Source organism: Neopsephotus bourkii, unplaced genomic scaffold (genome assembly GCF_033783945.1).
Source record: "Neopsephotus bourkii isolate Nb327-2 ecotype Australia unplaced genomic scaffold, CSIRO-AGI_Nbou_v1 NB_1433, whole genome shotgun sequence".
Taxonomy (NCBI): Eukaryota; Metazoa; Chordata; class Aves; order Psittaciformes; family Psittacidae; genus Neopsephotus; species Neopsephotus bourkii.
In genome coordinates, this window is record NW_026901910.1 from 952,831 (window position 1) to 966,127 (window position 13,297).

A 13,297-nucleotide genomic window follows, 5' to 3' on the forward strand; every position below is an offset into this window, starting at 1 on the left:
TGCTGCCCGCCTGCTCTGGCCTCTTTGGCTGCACAAAGCCCCAACCTGTGATGGTGCACTGACAGACTGGGCTATGCTTGCAGGTTATTTTGCCAAACCTCAGACAGAAATAGCAGGCAGGAGTAGGCTTCATCCTTTGTGGTGCATCACGAGATGCACAGTGCAGAGCTTGCAGGACCGCTCTGTGTGCTAGCACCACCTGGGTACCGCTGCGGCAATGCCAAAGGGCCCATGTGAAGGCAGGCACGTGCCTTTCACCAGCTCTGCCATCATCCGGCTCTGGCAGAGTGCTGCTAATGGAAGTGATGCTCTTCCCACCCACCCAGCACCAAGGCTTCCCTGCGGCTGGAGCTTCCCAGGGTGGCACAGGTCTCCCCATCAGCACGCTTTTCCACCCATGTCCAAACCTGCTCTGCCACCCCACACCACCCACGGCGCTGGCACCCGTTATTTATTTACCTTGGACATGCAGTGTGGTTTTAATGTTTCTAATCCAATTATAACCAAATTTATCAACAGAGTCCGCTGGAGTGAAAGGCTGCTGGCTGGGGAGATTTGCTTGTAATTACTTTCATGCTTTTAATTAATTGTAAGCGAGGTCTCCTTCCTCGCTCCCTGCTCCCCCCTCCGCGTGCAGCTGCTTCAACGTATAATTCATGAGATGAATCAGAGCAGAAAGGAGGCTCTGGAAAGCAGGGATGCTCCTGGAGCCCCCAGCCTGACAGGGGGGACAAATCCTGCCCTGATGGGATCAGACTTGCGCAGTGCTGGGGACACAAAGCAGCCACTGGGGCTGGTGCTGGCCACCAGCACCTGAGCAATTATAAAGACCTTGCAGCCCCCTCATTAGGGCCAGCAGCCTCCTACAAGCTAAGAAGCATCAGCCTTATTCTGGAGGGTTTCCAAGAGGGGGAAACTGAGGCACAGACGCACAAGTGCATGCACAGCCTGAAAACATGCACCGTGAGCCTTGTCCCCCAGTGCCAGGGCCAGGGGCACCCTCTGCTCTGGGATGGGTGCTGTGGTGCGGGTGCCAGCCCTGTCGCTCACAGCAGCCATACCTCGGATGGAGCTGCCCCCGTTGTCCCCAGGAATCCAGGCCAGTGTGATGGATGATGCTGAGGTCTTGGACACGGTCAGGCGGGGCTGGTCCGGGGGCACTAGGGAGAAGGGAAAAGCCCATTAGCATCATGTATGCTGAAAGTGCCCTGTATTGTGTCCCCTAAAAGAGGAAACACCAACAGGACCTGCTCAGCCTGTGACTATGAGTGCCAACCCTGCAGTGCTTTACCCCACCAAGGGCAGTGGATGAGCCAGAGCACAGGCTCATTGTGCTGCCTGGGAGATGGAGCGTGTCCCCTTGCTCCCAGGCGCACCCATGGGACCATAGGCTCCCCCTCACCCAGCGCCCCTCACCTTGGACCAGCAGGTTGATGATGATGGTGTCGAAGCCCCACGTGTTGGTGGCGGTGCAGGTGTAGTACCCCGAGTCCTCCGCTTTCACCGAGCGCAGCACCAGCGTGCCGTTGGTCTGGATGAGGCGATGGCCATCCACCGTCACCGGGATGGCAGAGTCCTCGCTGTTGGCAGAGGGGAGAGCACATCAGCCACGCACAGCACAGCACAGCACAGCACAGCCAGGGTGACAGCGCCCAGGCTGTGACAGCACCCTCGGTACCTGTCCTTGGTCCACTTGATGGCAGGGACCGGCTCCCCAACAGAGTTGCACGGCAGCCTCACATCCTTCATCCATGGGGTGGTGACGGTGCCTCCAAAGGAGATGATCTTGGCAGGGGCTTGGGGGCAAGGAGGAGGGCAGCATGGTGGGCAGGCCCCATGCATGGCCCCCCTCCAGTGTTAACCAGAACTGAGACTGCCCAGGCACCAATGATCCCAAGCTGTGCCCTGCTGCAGCCAAAGCAACGCTATGGACAGGGCCCATCGGAGCCAGGGTGCATGTCCCCCCATGAGCCGGGACCCCCCGGTACCTTTCCCAGCAGGCTCGATGGTGACCTTCTCGCTGATGTTGCCGCGGCCGGCGGAGGTGACGGCAGCCACCCAGAGCATGTACTGCTGCCCGCGGTTCAGGTGCGCGATGCGGTAGAAGAGCTGGTCAGGGCTGGTCTCGTACTCGCTGGGGGCCTGTGGAGAGAGATACAGGAGAAGGTACAGCCTCTGTGGGACCCTCACCCCATCACCCTCAGCTCGGGCACCCCAGGAGCATCATCAGGAGTCAATGCAGGCCAGTGCAGTGCTTGAAGTGTCAGCAAGGAAAAGCTGCCTGGGGGCCGGCTGCCTGCACTGGGGCAGCCCCAGGATCCTCAACCAGGGCGTTCCTCCCATCCCATCAAGGTGCTGTGGGTTTGCTCCCAGGCAGCAGTGTGGCTCTGCCTGGTGTTCCTAAGTGTAAACCAGCCGGTGTTGTGATGTCTCCAGGGAGCCCAAGGATCAGATTGCTTGGTTTGGTTGGCACAGCTTGTTCCTGGGTAAGGACGCACCTTGGTACCCACCGAGCTGCAGCGGGAGCCGGGCACCGAGGCAAACCAGGCTGCCAAAACCCCTCTGTGGTCACAGTGAGCAGCCAAAACCCTGCATGGGCTCACCTCCTGCATGGCCCTCAGTGCCTGTCCCCAACCCTGTGGTGGTGCTATATGGGTACTGTGCACAAGCATCCCATCCCGTCCGGGTCAAAATCCCATGGATGCTGTGCGCAAGCATCCCATCCCATCAGGGTCAAAACCACTGTGCCCCAAGCCCAGCCCTGCTCCATCACACTGGCACCAAGCAAGGGATGGGTTGCTCCCCTTTGCATGGGATGGATGTGCACATGGGTACTTGTGTATTCACCATCCTCAAATGCGTGCCCTTGCGGGGCCCACAGATGTAAAAGCACCCCACAAGCAGACACCCATGTGAATATTGGATATGATACATCAGTTTTTTTACCCAAATGACAGTTTTGACAAGATGCCAAGAAAACAATATCGGATCCCAGCGGTTTTACCAGTTGCTTTGATGAAAAGATTATGTTGCCCTGGAAACCAGAGGCTCACATAGTGAAATGAGTTTGAAAAAGAGCTTTTGATAAGCACTAGTCTGCAGACCTCCCATCAACCTCTCCCTCTCGATGGAGTGATGGGGCCAGGTTTCACTTCTATTTCATTTCTGGTCAGCTGCTGGCACATTTCCCCTTCTGAGGAGGGTAGATGCCACAGAAAGGGAACAGACAATGGGACCATGCCTTGATGCAGTGTCCACTGGTGCAACTCTGCACTGCACGGGCCCAAGGGACCTTTGCTGCTGCTGCTGCCTGGCATCAGCCCTCCCTCCCATTCCTGCTTGGCCAGCCGTGGCACACCCTGGTGCTGCCCCATCCCCATCCCGTACCGGCTGCCCGGAGCCGGGGCTGGAGCAGAAGATGGTGTACTTCCGAATGATGCCGTTGGGCTTGGCTGGTGGCAGCCAGGACACCACCACGCTGCTGGCAGAGGACGGGACAGCCTTGATGCCGGCCGGGGGACCTGGAACTGGAGAAGGGAGGAGTGAGGCAGAGGCGGTGCTGGGAGGTCTCTGAGATCCCTGCAGCCCAGGATCTGGTTTATAAACTGTGACTGGCTTTTAATGGCATCTCCTTAATCTGCCCCAGTGGCTCAGCCCTACCCTGCTCGCTGCGCTCCCGCAGCATCTGGCTCTTCCCAGGACACCACAGCAGCCCATGGGCCCAGGAAATGCTCTGCCACTGAGCTAATGGCATTAAAGTAGGGCAGGCAGGGGTGTAAATATTTAACTACCCACACTTAGGGGAGAGGAAACAAAAGGGAAAGGGAAATGCCCTGCCCACGGCTGTGCACAGGGGTTTCCTCTGGAATCCCTCAGCATCCCAGCCCTTCCTTTGTGGGTATAGCGCTGTGGCACGAGCAAGTGCTCCCATCCCCTGGCATCGGCATGCTGCAGCCCCAAGTGATGGCAGCAGGAGCCAAGCGGGCTGGGGGCAGCACCACTTACTGTCCTCCTTGGTCTGGATGTAGAGCACGCTGCTGCGGACGCCGTCGCCAGCCTGGGTGTACGCCAGCACCTGCACGCTGTAGTTGGTGAACTTCTCCATGCCCCGCAGCTCCACGCGCTCCCGCGTGGTTGTGATGTTCTGCATCTCACCCCACTCTGCGGGGTCACAGGTCCCGTCAGCCCCGTGCCACCACCCGCCCAGGTCCCCCACAGTGCCCAGCGCTCACCTCCGTCCATGTAGAGGGACCAGAAGATGACCCGGTATCCCTTGAGCACTCCGTTGAGGGTGCTGCGTGGGGGCTCCGACCAGGAGATCACAGCCACATCTGATGTGATGGAGATGGCCCGCACGTTCTCAGGGGGCTGGCTGGGAACTGAGGAGGGGATGAATGGGGAGGACATGGTTTAATGTAAAGCATCCTTGCCCATAGCAAGGGGGTTGGAACTGGATGATCTTAAGGTCCTTTCCAACCCAAACCATCCTATGATTCTATGGCAATCAGAAGGGAAGCATGTGCCTGGCAGATGCTGTGCTGAAGGAGCAGAGTCTCATGAGTCAGCCACCCCAACTGCACCCCATCATGTTGCTGCTCCCCCCCTTCCCCAGCTGCTCAAGCCCCTGCCCAGGACACTGTGCACTTTGGTTGGTTTGCCTCCAATGCACAGTTTCACTCCTCCTGGATCACCGAGGTGGGCGCAAGCCCTGTGCTCACAGGACCAGGGAAGCTGCTGGGACACACTGTGCTTCCCAGCGAGCAGAGAGTGGGACTGCTGGCTGGATATGAGGTAATTAGATCCCATTGCCCCCTAAGAGGTAACTCTAATTTTTATGAGCATTTAAATGATAATACATCACCGTAACGATCCGCTTTGAAAATGGTTATTGTTTCATATTACTTAGGTGCAAAAATATAAGCACCATGTAATTAGGGACAGAGTATAATAAACTAATACAGATAGTCCTTTTGAACAAAATGAAGGTAATATAATTACGGAAAAGACACTATTGCTAAAACAGGGGCCCTTGAATACCCCAGGAGGAGTGCTAATGCAGCCAGGAAATGATCATGGTTTGACAGGCTAACGAGAGCCTTAATTAAGTATGAAAAACTGCGGAGCAAATGCACCACAAAACTTTTTCCTCCTTGTTTTCAAAGGGGCTGAGGCCGTCGGTGATCCTCCCCCCAACAGAAACCCCCCGGCACTGTGGCAGCGTCCAAACCCACCTGGTTGCACCAGAAACACAGCGCTGAGGGTGTCCCGGCACCCCCAGGGAGCATGCACACACACGCAGTTAGCCTAGAGCTGAATGCTGCTGGTGGGCAGCAACCTGCTTAGGACAGAGCAAGGAGACCCCAAGGTGGGATTTGGTACCAGGAGCAGGGATGGATGGATGGAGGGATGGATGGATGGATGGATGGAGCCTTACCGTCCTCCAGCGTGGTGGCATTGATCTCGCTGGAGGACGGCCCTGTCCCCGCACGGTTGAACGCCTGCACCACCACCCCATACTGCGCGAACTTCTTCAGGTTGTCCAGCGTGTAGACCTCGCTGTCGCCCGTGGCCTTCATCTCCACGATGCTGTACTGCCCGTTGCTGCCCGGGCTGTTCTCCCGGTAGCCGATCTGGTAGCCACGGATCACGCCGTTCTGCAGCTCCTTCTTCGGCGCCTAAAGGGTGCAAGGGGCAGCGGTGTCAAGCAGGGCTCCCCTGTACCAGCCACCTCTCTCCAGCAGCTTTACCCAATGCTGTCAAGTTTCCTCTCCCCACAGAGCTCTTGACCGCACATGTGAGTGGCAGAGCAGTGATAACAAAGGTCCAGCTTCCTTGGAAGAGAGGAAAGTGATGTGCGCCTCCAGCACCATTCCCTGACTGCAGCTGCTCAAAGGGAAGAGGAAAAAACCCTCACATCTAACAGCCTTACAAATACGCAAGGCCAGGTTGAGATCGATCTTAACAGTATTTCTCCAAAGCATTAAGAAATCAATCGGGTTGATTGCAAATTGATGTCACAAAGCCAGGGAGATCCATCTTGCTGAAATACTCTTCAACCGAAGTGACTTATCTTTCAAGTGAACTTTATCTTTCCATTAATCTGTTTTTCAGTGCTTAAGGGGAGGGGAGAGAAGCTGGAACCCCAAATTTATTGACTTCCCAGTTCGTTACGAAGTCCTAACTTTATAATCAATTTTATTTTTCATTAGGCAGCTTTGGAAAAATAAATCCAATTCTAAGTTTTATTGATCTCTGCTCCAACACTTCTCAACCCAATGTCTGGCCTTTTACGTATTCACCCTCGCTCCCCCATGGACAGCCTATGAGATAACGAGCTTGTTATATATTGTGATGAATAAAGGCCCTGTGCAGCGAGCGAGCTCACACCCAGCCTCCAGGTTCTCATTTCATTGTACCACTGACACAAGGGCCAGCTCCCAGCACAAGCCATCACTGCAAAGGCTCAGGATGGCATCTGCTGCTGCCCAATTGCCCATGCCCAGGGATATCCCATGCATCACCCCAGTCCTGCTCACCTTCCAGGTGACTTGAATGCTCTGGGATGTCATCGGCTGCAAGGTGACATCCATCGGAGGCCCATCAGGAGCTGTGGAGAGACAGAGCAAGTGCACACGTTGAGCAGCATCAGGGAAAGGACTTTCCCATCAGGAAATACTGGCTTCAGGAGAGCTGTGCCACAGCCAGATTCACCCATACACCCCCTGCCCGCCAGTCCCTGTGCCCATGCTGGGAGCGGTACCTGCTTCCTCCGTGCTGATGGTGAGCTCCTTGCTCGGCTCGCTGCGCCCGATCTTGTTGAAGGAGTACATGCGGATGCTGTACACGGAGGCCGGGTGCAGGTCCACGATGTTGGCCTGGTTGATGGTGGGGGAGATGTTGCGCGTAGACTGCTTGAAATCCCAGGAATCTGCCAAACCAAGGTGGGAGGATCAGCACCTGCATCCCACCCCAGGGTCTGCAGCACCGAGAGAGCCATGCTCAGGTAGGTGAAGGCCCCAAGCACCTACAGCTTTCATCTCCAGCCTCCACGGAGGAGTGCTGCTTCCCCCTCCTCGCTGTTGTGCAGGCCGGGGCTGGCTTTTGCAAATATTGTCTCTTTTAATATTCCCTTTCAAATGCTCCCATCCCACAGAAATTAACATATTTCATTAATGCCGCTCTCTCCTTTCTTCATCAAAGGCACTGGGATGCAGGCTATTCCCCCGGAGGTGCCAGGCCACAGCGGCCACAGCACAGCCCCACGGGGAGGAGAGGGAAGGGGAGGGTGGCCGTCACCTACCCGACTTGTTCTTGTACTCGATATCGAAGCCGGTGATGATGCTGTTGCCATCAAACCGCTGCGTCCACCGCAGGTTCATACTGCGGGCCTTCACCTCCCGGATCTCCAGCTCTGGTGGGTCAGGGGGCTCTTGGGGACACAGGGGCAGGTGAGGGGTGACAGGAAGCAAAGCCTCCAGGATCAGGGGATGCTCGCAGCGAGGCTTTGCACCCAGGGGCTCGCACATAGAGGAATGAGTACCTTGGACGGTGAGCTGGATCAAGCCTCTGTCCTCACCATAGGAGTTGATGGCATGACAGGAGAAGAAGACCGAGTCCCCACGGTCAGCTGGTTTCAGCTGTGAAGGTTTCAGGGAGAGAAGAGGAGTCAGGTTAGGCTGAGCTGCCCTGAACACCGTGTCCCTGCCTTTCCCCGGTGCCGCAGCCTGCTCCCAGCCCTGCGGGACCTGTGCCCATGGAAGCAGGTCACCCTCCCAACCTCCCATCCCCTGGCTCAGACCCATGCAAGGCACCAGGCAGCCCAGGTGGGTGCAAGACCCAAGCCCTCACCTTGAGGGTGGAGATGACCTCGTCGCCGTTGTCCTTGGTGGTGATGGCGTAGCGCATGTTGCGGTCGGGGTCAATGACGGTGTCGCCCTTCTCCCAGCGGATGATGATGGGCCGCTCGCCCCGCGCCGTGCAGTTGAGCTCCTTGGTCTGCCCCTTGATGGCGATGGTGGTGTTGGGGTGGGAGGTGATCATGGCCGGGACTGTGGGGAGGCAGGGTGTCACCGGGGGGAGGGACACTATGGTTCCCAGTCCCAGCCCAGTGGGGTGGATGCGGGTCTCAGCAGGAGGCCACGCAGCCCGGAGCGGAACCGTCTCGCTGCATTATACAGCTCAGCATCATAAAATAATGAAGCAGATAAATTTTATAATGCATAGCATTACACCGGGGTAGACAATAAAACGTGAAAGACAAATAACCAAGCGCACACTATAATGAAGAGAAAGCCTCCAGTCTGAGACGTGTGGGTATGAATTATTGACTAAGGTTTTACACTCCCGAGGATGAGAGGAAGAATGTTTTCCATCACGGATTTGCATAATTCACTCATATAAACCTGGGCAGAATATAGAGTGCCATTTCACATCAGCAAGGCCGCCTTTGCATTGCAGATATCACTTCCATAGCCACCCCAATACACAAATGAGGATGATGGGGACCCCCACACCACGCTCACCACCTGGGGGGCTGCAGCACCCAGTGTGGGTGCATCCCAGGGCTGCCCAAGCAGCATGGTCAGGAATGGCCCTTGGTGCTGCCAAGCACCCACAGCCCTGGCATGAAGCTGCCTCCTCCTGTCCCCGTGTGCTGCAGCAGCACTTCTTGCTGTGAGGGGTGGCTGTAACCTCCCCACAGGCTCACTGCTCCAAAGCCAAGCCCTGGTGCTGACCCTGTGCCATGCAATGGGACACCCATGGTGTGCACCATGCAGGGGCCATGGGCTGGGGGGCCAGGGCAGCCTGGCTAAGCAGGGAAAAATGTAATGCATAAACAAACAGTGCTGCTGAGTCCCGCAGTAATATATGGTAATGACGATCCGCAGAGGCAACACACACTGTTATAATGGGACACAAGAGGCTCTAATGAGCTACGACTTCTCGGCTTTCTGTGGCAATGTAATTCAATTAACAGCTAAGGAAACCTTTCCTCCCCAGCTGCTGGTGTTTGAGGGGTGCAGGGCAGGCACCCACATGGCTGGGACAGAGTGATGCCCAGTGTGGTGCCCGCTGGCAGTGCCCCATAGCAACCCTGCCCCAAGGGCCTGCGAGCAGGGCAGGGTTGCTGGGGCAGTGCTTGGACACACAGCGCAGGGCACAGCAAACCAAGGGCTACAACAAACAGAACAAGGCTTCTCCTGGCTCTGCCCCATCCTGTCCTATGCTGCACACCCTCTTCCCTCAGTCCCAGTGGCTCTGCCTGCCTGGAGCCCGATGCCAGGGCTATGCCAGGGAGAGGGGCACTGCTACCCTGCAAGCAGCCTTCCTCTAGCCCAGGCTGAGGCCAGTGCAGTGCAGAGGGGGTGCATGGCCACAGGGGCCAAAGGGGCAGAACAGGGCTGCAGCAGCCGTGGAGGCAGCAGCCCCAGGAGGGGAGCTCCGTTTCAGGCTGTGCTTCGCTGAAATGCACTTATTGATGTTTGATTAAAAGCAGCTCCTTGGATGCAAACATATCAACCTCCCTCAGTTGCTGGGGTCCCAGCAGGGCGGCACGCAGTCCGGAGCAGGTGAAGCAGCAGAACAAGCCATTAGAAAACCTCAACCAGCCATGCAGACAGCACAGACCAGGGTGCAGAGGCAGCACCTCCTGCGCTCCGGTACTGGACACATGCCCTGAGCAGCTCTGCTGCTCACAGGGGGACGGCATCACTTGGGACCCTCTGAGGGCTGCACCTCTGGGTGCAGTGACATTGGTAATGCTGGTTCCTGGCTGTCAGAGCCAGGGCAGTGCTGCCGTGCAGACAGGCTTCCCTCAAACAGAGCCTCCAATGCTTTCTGTCCTCCCCATCCCTCTCCACTGCCCTGCCACGCATCGCTGCCTTGTTAACAAGGCCCCGACAAGAGGCTGGTCCTGCTTGCTGGGCAGAGATAAGCCTGGCTACAAAGAGAGTCACCAGCTCACTGACATCCTGCAGGGCGCTGGGGCTGCTCTGCAGCCCTGTGGTGACAACTGAATGAGAACAGTGACAAGGGCTGTGCCTCCCTCGCCCCCCTCTCTCTTGTTTGGAGCCGGCTCTGTGATGTTAATTTGATTGCAGTTTCAGCTTCCTTTCTACACTGATTAGCTGAGCTCCACCTGAAGCATGAGATTAATTCAAATTGTGTGGAAGCAATCAGTTGTGCTCTTGCTGTACGGCAGCACACCTCCAAACATGGCTGTGCCCATGGCACACAGGCAGCACCCCAGCACAGCACCAGGGAGGATGGATGAGAGGATCCCCCTTTCCAAGCACTGCCACCACTCCGGCAGCGCGGCACAACCGGGATGTGACCCTGTCCATCCCACATGCTCTGCTCTCAACACCCGGGAAGGCACGCAGCCATGTGCTAAATGGCATTTATCATGCACCAGTGGTCTCCTCACCTGCGCCCTGTGTTCGCCCAGGTTCACATGCCCATCCTCCAGCATTCACCACCTTACAGACTCTGATGATCCCAGATACGAGCCTGAGTGTGTTACCCATGGGCTGGAGCAAAGCAAGTGCTTTGGGCTGGGGCACCGAAAGTTACACTCCTGGAGTGGTAGGAAGCTGGGCAGCTTTCCTTGCCCATCACCTGATGGTGCAGCTGCCAGTGCTCTGCAAGGACTGCACTCACTTGTCTGAAGCATGATGTGGGTGCCCTGGCTTGCTCATTGCTGTGGTATCAGGGCAGGGGATGTGCAGATGGGGGCTGGCTGCTCCCCTCTCCCCTGCTGACCACCAGCACCCGTTGTCTGGGCTCTGATTCACTTCCATTTGACTCTGTCCGCAGTGGCCTGGCTTCCCAGGAAAGCCAGTGCTGAGATCGCTTTAATTGGCCTGACATTTCACTAAACAAACAAAAATCCCACACCGAAACAAACCAAAGAGCCCCATATAATGCTTAATTGGCTGTGGCGCTTTGTCTACCTATTCATCCAGCCCTGTTCAAAGGCAGCGAGGGCTCCAGGAAATGGGAAAGCACATGCATAATAAGGTTACGTGCTCTTCAAGTCAGCAAGCAACCTGTCCTGGGATGCAATTACAGCGGATAGCAGGGACAAGGCAACAGTTCAGGCTCGAGACTTCTGCGCGCTCGCTCGGGATTAATCGCCTCGACTTTGTACCTGCGCCTCATTGAAGTGCCTTGTTTGAAGTGGCTGGGTTTGATTCATCAGTCGGCGGGATAAATTACACAGCGGATGGGGAGGGGAGCAGACACCGGGGGAAGCAGGAGGGGACAGGCACCGAGAGAAACACCACAGAACACAGCACTTGGCTCCACTCTGGAGCTGCCCAAGAGCAAGTGTGATAGGCTGGTCCTCCCTCCATCACCTCCTTTTTGAGGTCTGAATGCTCACAGCACCAACAGCCCAAATAAACAGAGAGGGGCTGGAGATTATGCATTCCTCTGGTAGCAGCAGGAGAGGAATCCAATAATAAGCGCAGCTTAAACATGGTGTCTAGCAACACTTGCCAGCCCAGCCCTGTCAGAGTAGCTCAGCTATTTCCTTTCCTTCTGGATGATGTAGATTGATTGCTCGGTTTTATTAAAGACAAAGTGTGTTTAATACTGAAAGGGAAGCAGGTCCCTGGAGGAGCAGAATCAATGCCCTCCCCTGGCCGCGCATCGATCGCGGGGATGCGCGGTCTGAGGCCAGAGCCAGGCTGGTGCAGCAGGAACCTTTTGCTCACAAGCACCCACCCCACAGCCACAGCCACCTTCACCGGCACGCTCTGCTCCCCCCGGCACAGCCCTGGCTACTTACTCTTCACGGTGAGAAACATGGACTTGCTGATGTCCGTGCCCACGCCGTTGCTGGCCTGGCAGAGGTAGTAGCCGATGTCCTCCTCCAGCACGTGGCGGATGAGCAGGGAGCTGTTGGGCAGGATCTGGATGCGGCCCGTGAGGGGTATGGGGTGGTACTGCTGGGGGTTGCCGCTCCCTAGGAGGGGACACAGGGCACCAGTGAGGCACCGTGCTGAACAGTGCTGTCCCCACCCTCGCTGCCGTGTCCCACCCCTACCTTTCGCGTGTTTCCACATGACTTTCGGAGGCGGGTAACCATCAACGGAGCAATTCAGCACCCCTGCTTTTCCGTAAATGCCATCTTGGTTGTTGGGTTGCACCACAAACCGAGGAGGCACTAATTGGAGAGAAAAGATGGTCACTGTAGCAAGAAACCCATCAGTGCCGTGCAATTCCTCCCTGCTCGTGGGCACACGGGTGCCCTGGCTCAGCCCTGCTCCTCGCCCTCCTCACCTGCTGCTGTGCCTCTTCTACAACCAGAGAACAGCGTTCTCTCCTTCTACCCTTACCACTTATCTCTGTTCCCTACCCCTTGCTGTTCGCCCTCCATGGCAGCAGGATCAGGACCAGGCTGGATGTGCCCCATGGCACTCACCCCGCACGATGAGCTGCCGCTCCCGGCTGACCGTGGCAGCGTCATTGCTGGCGATGCAGGTGTAGTTGCCATTGTGCTTGAGGGACACGCTGGAGATCTGCAGGGAGCTCATGAACTCCTTGCTCTCGATGGTGACGCCGGAGCCGGAGAGGATGACGTGCCCGTCCTTCCTCCAGGTGATGTGGATGGGCATGTCCCCGGAGGACACCACGCAGGGGATGTAGAGGAGCTGCCCGATGGAGGCTGGAGGGAACTCGAAGGGCTGGATCAGAGGTGGGACTGTTGAAGGGAGAGGCAGAGCACACTGCAGAGCCCATGCAGGGATGGGCTGCAGTGGGGCTTGGGGGAGATGCTGCCCAGGAATTAAGGCAGAGAACAGCAGAAGACTTCTCCCACCGTGCTAAGAGCAGGATGGAGAAACAGCGACCTGCAGAGCACAGCAGAGCAGGCCCTGCTCCGGGGAAGCCCCGGCCACCCCCCTGCGTGTGCCAGCTGAAATTCCGCCTCAGCATTTATCTGCTTGCAGAAAAAGCACTCATTAGATGGATGCTCTTCTTAAAGGCACCGGATTCAGAACCAGCCATTATCTTTCTGATAACTTAATTAGGCAACCGCAGCATCTCTGGCAATGTGGGAGGGGGAAGAAAGCGGAGAGAGGGAGACAATTAGCTCAGCACCTGGAAGATGAGATCCTCTTTCCGCAGTCTCCCTAATTCAATTAGCAGGCTGCCAATTGTCCCTTCAGCAGACACGAGCTGCCCTCTTGTACAGGCCGAGCAGCAGCTCCCTGCCCAGCCCTGGGCTCCCATCAACACCCCATGCCCAGCCCAGCGCATCGCAAAGGTCTCTGCTCCAGGGCTCTGCCTGGCC

At 56.8% G+C, this 13,297-nt stretch overlaps 1 protein-coding gene across 3 annotated transcripts in view; it reads right to left on the bottom strand.

Annotated features, from left to right (window-relative positions):
- DSCAML1 (DS cell adhesion molecule like 1) overlaps window positions 1-13,297 on the bottom strand; it is a 92,775-nt gene that overhangs the window by 7,402 nt on the left and 72,076 nt on the right. For all 3 annotated transcript variants that reach the window (XM_061368319.1, XM_061368320.1, XM_061368321.1), the window contains 16 exons: window positions 12,428-12,706; window positions 12,050-12,169; window positions 11,792-11,968; window positions 7,849-8,048; window positions 7,541-7,637; window positions 7,301-7,429; window positions 6,761-6,928; window positions 6,537-6,607; window positions 5,435-5,675; window positions 4,233-4,379; window positions 4,006-4,161; window positions 3,388-3,527; window positions 1,989-2,142; window positions 1,679-1,796; window positions 1,417-1,580; window positions 1,062-1,160 (listed from right to left, as the gene is read on the bottom strand). In XM_061368319.1, coding sequence (XP_061224303.1) covers window positions 1,062-1,160; window positions 1,417-1,580; window positions 1,679-1,796; window positions 1,989-2,142; window positions 3,388-3,527; window positions 4,006-4,161; window positions 4,233-4,379; window positions 5,435-5,675; window positions 6,537-6,607; window positions 6,761-6,928; window positions 7,301-7,429; window positions 7,541-7,637; window positions 7,849-8,048; window positions 11,792-11,968; window positions 12,050-12,169; window positions 12,428-12,706 — 2,460 coding nt within the window. The remainder of the gene's footprint in view (window positions 1-1,061; window positions 1,161-1,416; window positions 1,581-1,678; window positions 1,797-1,988; window positions 2,143-3,387; window positions 3,528-4,005; window positions 4,162-4,232; window positions 4,380-5,434; window positions 5,676-6,536; window positions 6,608-6,760; window positions 6,929-7,300; window positions 7,430-7,540; window positions 7,638-7,848; window positions 8,049-11,791; window positions 11,969-12,049; window positions 12,170-12,427; window positions 12,707-13,297) is intronic.